The 7728-nt window shown below is 41.1% G+C and overlaps 1 protein-coding gene across 1 annotated transcript in view; it reads right to left on the bottom strand.

Moving 5' to 3' along the window:
• Window positions 1-5652: 5652 nt before the first annotated feature.
• The window catches only part of SERPINE2 (serpin family E member 2), a 37854-nt gene continuing 35778 nt past the window's right edge, over window positions 5653-7728 (bottom strand). Inside the window, exon 9 of the mRNA XM_081192701.1 lies at window positions 5653-6999. Within this exon, the coding sequence (XP_081048827.1) occupies window positions 6962-6999 (38 nt within the window). The 3' untranslated portion in view covers window positions 5653-6961. The remainder of the gene's footprint in view (window positions 7000-7728) is intronic.

Here is a 7728-nt window from a genome sequence, read left to right as displayed (position 1 = left end):
AAGGAAAAGGATGTATCCCTATCCACTTGAGAAAGTGCCACTCACCTCTCTGTCCCACAAGGAATCAGAAAGTGTAGAGCATTCGTGTTGGTCTCCCACCAGGATAAAGCATTCCCCCACCCCATTACCACCACCAAGGCTGCCTTTTAGATGTGCATGTTGCAGACTAAAGTGTCTCCCTTAAGGGTATCATCTAAGACTGCAATCCTAATCCCATTTACCTGGGAGTAACGTGGGTGGCACTGTGGTCTAAACCACTCAGCCTAGTGCTTGCCAATCAAAAGGTTGGCGGTTCCGGTGGTTCGAATCCCTGCGATAGGGTGAGCTCCCGTTGCTCGGTCCCAGCTCCTGCCAACCTAGCAGTTCGAAAGCACCCCAAAAGGTGCAAGTAGATAAATAGGTACCACTCCAGCGGGAAGGTAAATGGCATTTCCATGCACTGCTCTGTTGGTGTTCCGTTGTGCCAGAAGTGGCTTAGTCATGCTGGCTACATGACCCAGAAAAACTGTCTGCGGAGCGGACAAACGCCAGCTCCCTCGGCCTGTAAAGCACGATGAGCATCGCAATCCCAGAGTCGTTCACGACTGCACTTAACTGTCAGGGGTCCCTTTACCTTTACCTAACCCCCATTGAAGTCTATAGGGCATACTTTCAAGTACACATTGTTACTATGCAAACCCCATCATGCAATTGAGCACTAGGAAGAGCTTTGCTGGGACAAACGGAAGGTTCCTCAAGTCCTGCTTTCAGCCATAAGCAACCAGAAACCTCAGTGAAACTTACCAGCAATAATTAACTCCCAGCATTGTTCCCCAACTGCCTCTGAACTCAGGGACCCCACAGAGGGGTGGAGATACTTTCTTCAGGTGAGACCGTTACCTTGGTGAAAACTTGTCAAGACACTACACACCCTTGAGCTCCAGAATAATAATAATAATAATAATAATAATAATAATAATAATAATAATACCCCGCCCATCTGGTTGGGTTTCCCCAGCAGAATATTCTGTTTCTCCCAAAAGAATATTTAAAACATGATAAAACTTCAAACATTAAAAACTTCCCTAAACATGCCTTCTGATGTCTCCTAAAAGTTGGATAGTTGTTTATTTCCTTGACATCTGATGGGAAGGCATTTCACAGGGCAGGTGCCACTACCGAGAAGGCCCTCCGCTTGGTTCCCTGTAACCTCACATCTCAGAGTGAGGGCCACCAGAAGGGCCTCAGAGCTGGGCCTCAGTGTCTTGGCTGAATGATGGGGGTGGAGACGCTCCTTCGGGTATACTGGACTGAGGCCGTTTAGGGCTTTAAAGGTCAGCATCAACACTTTGAATTTTGCTCGGAAACATACTGGGAGCCAATGTAGGTCTTTCAAGATCGGTGTTATGTGGTCTCAGCGGCAGCCCCCAGTCACCAGTCTGGCTGCCGCATTCTGGATTAGTTGTAGTTTCCGGGTCACCTTCAAAGGTAGCCCCACGTAGAGTGCATTGCAGTAGTCCAAGCAGGAGATAACTAGAGCATGCACCAGTCTAGCGAGACAATGTGGGTTCAACATGCTCATGTTAGCTTGCATGTTTTTAAAAAGAGGGTGCTTGCCACAACAGACTCGAGCTGCTTCAGAGCAGTCGCCCCAATGTTCTTGGCTGGTCAGCACCAACTTTAGCAGGAACGTGTTACTGGCTGCCGGCAATTGCAAACCATTAAAAAGTGAGCTGTCCTGGTAAGAGGGCGGTGTACTCATTTCCCTTTACTCTGACCCCAGTGCACTTCCACCGCTGCTGATTGAAGCAGAGTACACAGGACATTAACCGCAATCCATAGGTATCCAGTAGTTTCATTGGAAACACTCTTGTCTGATGCATTTTCCACCACACCATTTGAAAACACAAGCTGTGGTTAGTAGAGTTCAGACAGCCATTGGACATGCACAGATGACAGTTCATTGGAGGTCAGGGGGCTGAAAGCGCAGGGAAGCAAATCAGGTAATGCGCTTCCAGCAAATGCATTCCTCCCCTCTCTGGTGTGTACATCATGTGCCACAGATGGAAACCATCTAGTTGTGTTTTAAACCGCTGATGTGTCCACAGCCTAGGACTTGGGGCATGTATTACATTACCAGATGTCCCTCTTTTACAATTTTTTAAAAAAATAAAAAAATGAACATGTCCCTGTCCCTCATGATTGTGGAGGTGAGGACTATACCTGGTGACTCTGAAAAAGAGGCTCCCAGAGATAAACTTTCCGAGCACCAACACAACACAGCTCCCCATCCTGCCAAATAGTGTTATGGGTTTGGGCTGGGCCTCTGCCAATACTCATGGTAAGAGAACTGCCACTGTAAACCAGTCAAGGAGATCTAGCCATGCTCATTCTATTATTAGAAAAACTAAGGTGATAGGTTATTATAGGAACCGTTAGGGAAAATTTTCTTCTGAAAAACAAGGAAATGGCCACAGACTGCTCTGGGAAAGCCTATTTCATAAAATGGGGCATGTCTCTCTTTTCTCCCCTGCCCCCTTCACCTTTCCTTTGACTGGGGGTGATGTCGTCAAGCTTATGAGTGAAGAAATGCTGGTTTCAGAAAGCCAGACTGAGGAGTGTCAGAGAGTCAAATTGGTTCTGGAGCCATCTTGAGGTGCACGTACAACCCTCCTAGGAATGTTTAAAGCTGTACCTCCACCTCTTCTCAAGCTGTACGTTTATAAAGAAATACTACAAATGTCAGTAAGCCTATTGGGTTCCAAAGGAGACCAAGTTAAGTCCTGAACCCATGAGGCATATATAACAATATAGGTTGCAGTGTGGAGTTAGATGTTGTTGTTCTGTACCACTAAATAGCATTTTCATGAGTTTTGTAGCATGCATTGTTCCATTTGCGGATCATTGTAGCATTTTGAGTTTTGGTTCGAAATAAACTGTAGCTTTTGCCTCTTTTTATAATTTTCTTCTTGGCCTGGCACTTTTGATTTCCAATTCTAGATAGCAAACTCAGCTTTTAAAAAGTAACACTGATCATCTGAGCCTCCTACTCTTGTTATTTTTTAAAAATGCTACTACACCTGTGACATTTTAGTTGGCCCCAAAAAAGGTCCTGCCGGAGTGCATTTTCTTAGAATTACTTGTAGTGAAGCACTGTAATGTAACTAGATAAACAAGACACACTAATGTAAATAGATAGGTTTTATTCAATGTTATATCAGTGATCTGACCACAAGATGGTGCTATAACCTTTTAAATAAAAAAACCCCCAAACCTCTGCAATTCAATCTCCAAAAACAAGCTATTCAAAATATTCTGACAACAGACTGTGCCTTGCTAAAAAGAAACCAAAAAACTTTCAAAATAGAGCACAATTTTGTAGGTTTAAATATTACGTAGTAGAGATAAGCTTGCATACTAACAACACATACACCAAATGAGACTGCAATTGAATGGGCCCTGCTGCTCATAAACTACATTACCCCTCATGCAGACTCCTGCTGAACCAAATACTAAAGTGGGGAATAGCAGGATCAGGCAGGTGCCTCATTTGGGGTGACCGGTGTAAAAAACCCCTTGCACTAACTGGTTTCCCACTTGCACATTTCCTACTTGAGCAGAATGCTTAATAATTGAGTTTATAGGAATAAGGAGCAGCTATATTAATCTTCCTGACCAAAGCTAGAACATTTTTCTTTTTAAAACTAGACCACTTAGTTGTCCAAAAGCTGAACAAGCTCTCAAACACACATGGCCTAGTAGTTTCAGAGACAAAGGCATGAATGTCTTAAGCAAAACCAGACATTACAAAATGATGTGATTCAAATACCAGCGTTCAGCTGAGAAATATGGCTTCTAATATTCCCTTGATTATAGGCCATGCAAATATAGTCTGAACGCATCAGATGATTTTTGACGAGTCACTTTCAGTCTCAGTTTCATATCTACAAAGTGGAACCTTTGCTCCTATGGTGTCACGGAGGTTCAAACTGAAGATTGTTAAGCAATTCTTGAAAATTTAGATGGCATATTTATGTTCCCCTCTGCAATTCCTTCTGAAAAAAGCAGGGGAACAATGTATTTGTTCTTAGAGTAACCAAACACATGTTGGCTGTGTGGAGACATCTCTTCACTTCAACTGCTAGAGTTTTCATCTGTGGTCCTCCAGGAAACAACCGTTTCTCAAAGGCTCTTCCATTTTGGTTAGTATTTGGGAGCAGAGGCTTAAAGCAGGCGCTATTTTATGACCTTCTCCTCAGGGTAGGGTTGTATATTAAAAAAAACCTTTAGCTAAGGCCTAGTATAAAACAGGAGTTTACATACAGTCCTAGTTCAGCTGAAATAATGGTTTCTTGCTACGTGAATGAGCATCAGACTTCTGTACTCCTGCCTTCCTCCTCTTTAGCCCCCAATGAGATTGGAAACTTTTGTTTTTATTTTATTTTAGATAAAAATCATAGCTCCGTGGTGTCTGACCTCTGGGAACACTGTGCCTTGTTTAAAAGTATGGTTAGTAAGAACAAGCCAGGATTAAATCGTGGTTTCAGTTTCTGGCTTGTTCTTGCTAGCCACAGGGACTGTTTCTTTAACCATCTGCTTGTCATTTCTCCTCTGGCAGGCAGAATAATCTGGGATGACTCCTATCTAACACAAATGGGACAGTGGTAAATCCAACACCAGCTTTTTAGGCACATTAGAACATGTTAAAACACAATCCAGTTTATCCCTACCTTTTCCGGATTGGAGGGGGAAAAGCCTATATAGTATAGCAAACTATAGTAATCAAGTGGTATCTTTTGTAAAATTACAAGATTCTGTTCTGCAAGTACCGTATTTTTTTGCTCTATAAGACTCACTTTTTCCCTCCTAAAAAGTAAGGGGAAATGTGTGTGCGTCTTATGGAGTGAATGCAGGTTGCACAGCTATCCCAGAAGCCAGAACAGCAAGATTGCTGCTTTCACTGTGCAGCGATCCCTCTTGCTGTTCTGGCTTCTGAGATTCAGAATTTTTTTCCTCTCGTTTTCCTCCTCCACAAACTAGGTGCATCTTGTGGTCTGGTGCGTCTTATAGAGCGAAAAATACGGTACTTTATTGCCCCCCCTCCACTGGAATGGATAATCTATTCTTCAGTTTCCCAGGTTAATATTCCTTTTTTAAGAAATAAGAATTTTTATTAAAGCTTTTTCATAACACAGTAAGATAAAATAAACTAAATAAAAATAAAAACACGAGAGAAAGAAAACAGAAAATGCAGAGTCCTCTCTCAAAGGTAGCTCTTAATCCTTAAAGTGTTTAACCCTCCCAAGCTCTCTTTTGAGAGCTTTCTTTTCTTTTCCAGGTCTCTCACGCCGGGAGGTGTTCCCTTCCCTGCTTCTCACTCGGGGTCCTTCCGCAACCATCCACCACTAGGTTAATATCCCAAATGTGCAGCTGAGAGAGGGGTATAACTTACAAGTTCTCTTTACCACATGGCAAACTTGCTAATTAAAGCTGTATACCTACTGGCCCAATGTTTTGGGGAAAGTGGGAAGCAGTCCTAAGAAGTATAAATGAATAAGAACAGCAAAAGTGGTAACTGGGCTAATTCCAAAACAAGCATGAAGATGGTAACATGTAGTAGTAAGTTTTCAACCTGTGTTGAAAGTCAACATGCGTCAAATATAGCACAGGTCATTTTTTTCCAAAACAAGAAGGAACATTTATTGCTGACCGTATGGAGAATGTACGTAGAGTTTCTCTTTCTCCTTTACATACAAGATAAAAACCACTGGCCTTCTCAGATACATTCTCACCACAGTAACTGATATCAGAAACAACTTCCATTTAACTGAACAGAGATTAACCTTCATGAGAATAAACATCACTGAGAGGTAAAGAGAAAATGCCTGTTCTCAGCTGGGGCAGCTAAAATTCATCAAGCTGGTGGGGAAATATGCGGACTTCTCTGCAGAGTATTCAAAACCCAAAAGACTCCAGGGATGGCATAGCTCATCTCGTTCTTATTTGTACACACAACCAAAACACACATGGAAAAAGGTTTACCCAAAGGAGGTGGCTGTGTCCAGTTAACAATTTCTTCTGTATTTAATTATGGCGCTACACCAGTAGTAGACACTTTTTAATGAATTTCTCTTAACGTTCAATTATCTTGTCCCTGTATTACCTGCAGGAATGATATTTTAGGATACCTGCATACATAGTACAGTCTGGAACATTTCAAAATATTGAGTAAACGGAGGTCAGTCTTTGCTGGAGCTGTTTACCGCATACCAGAGCACAGCAAAATCCCATCAGTCCAGAGAATTCAAACTTGCGTTTCCTTCCACTTGGCAGCCGACCTTTTACATCCAACTCGCGAATCATCTCTGCCAACATCACTTTGATACTACACTGCTTTCATCTGTTCATAATGACTTTATTTTTTTTCCTTTGTACAAAAAAATATAAAATTTAAATCCATAGAAAGTGTATACTAGCAATGACAAGTTTAACATTACACCAATGCAAAGGCGTTAACTGGGACATTAGTTGTTTTAAGTCTCAGCAGTGCATGCACAATATAAAATAAAAATGGCTAAAGCTTTGAAATTCTTACGGCAATGCCTCATCAAACCACTCGGTGGATGGCAATAGTAGCAGGAGGGCATTTATGTACAAACCAAACAGAAATCAAAGTTGCTCCTTTAGTTCCAACCCTGGTTAAGACTTAAAATCACAATACAAAATACTCAATACCCCACCCCCACCCCAAATTTCAAAAGTTATTAGCACAGGGAACTAATCAGTAGTTTTAAGAATCTTGTTTTGAAAAGGCATTCTGTTTTTCCATAACACTCCCCAGCTACTTAAAACTCCTTTTCAAAACCTAGTTGGACCAACCACACTTAAATGCTAGTTCATAGCCAAATAATAATGTACAAAAATATTCAACGGAAGAAGGGCATTCATTTTAAAATTGCTTCAGAAGGAAAATCTCCCACATTCAAGGTTTGTTGACTTGTCCCATGAACAAAACTGCACCTGTGGAACAAGAAAAGGTTATTGCAGATATTGGATTGATTCACAATTCACCTGTTTCGTAGCAAAACAAAATCCTCCAGATGGTTCAGCATTCAATACAATCTAGGCAAGAATGCTTTCAATTAAGCAGCAAGCTAGAATGTATTAATGACTATTAGGGGGAACCCAATTTTAGTCTGTGATCCTAAAAGATAAAGGCTCAGTTTTAAGGTCATTTTGATTCTGATGCATAGTTTTAATAGGGAATATCATCAAATATTGAACTTCCTTCTAAAAGGAAACAGTACTTCTGCTTTTAAATGGTGATTCTCACAAGTCCATGAATTCAACTTCTCAGAGGCAAGAGTTGGTATATGAAAATGCAAATTTAATACTTTAATTAATTGGTACCGTTAAACGCCAGACAATACGTAAGAAATCTTTAAAAATCAGTAGACATTCATACCTGTGATACAGAGTTTCGAAAAAGATAAAACTTGTGTTTTAAAGAGCCAGGTTATCCTAGTAGAAACCACTATTCTGCTTTTATTGTGTAAAGATACTTTGCTGCCTCTTTCTAAAACCTGACAAGGACTCCCTTTCAATTTAGTAATTTACACTAAGGAACAGGATCTGGTAAAACTGAAGAACTTTAAATCCCCTAATTTCACTCAAGTACCAGAAAATCAATGGGAGTTTAAAAAATGTTCAACATTTTGGAGTACAGTGCAATTTTACTTCAGCAGACAC

The sequence above is a fragment of the Podarcis bocagei genome (assembly GCF_964188305.1).
Source record: "Podarcis bocagei genome assembly, chromosome: 4".
Classification (NCBI taxonomy): domain Eukaryota; kingdom Metazoa; phylum Chordata; class Lepidosauria; order Squamata; family Lacertidae; genus Podarcis; species Podarcis bocagei.
The sequence above is the reverse complement of the archived record's forward strand: the minus strand, read 5'-3'. Positions and strand labels throughout refer to the sequence as shown.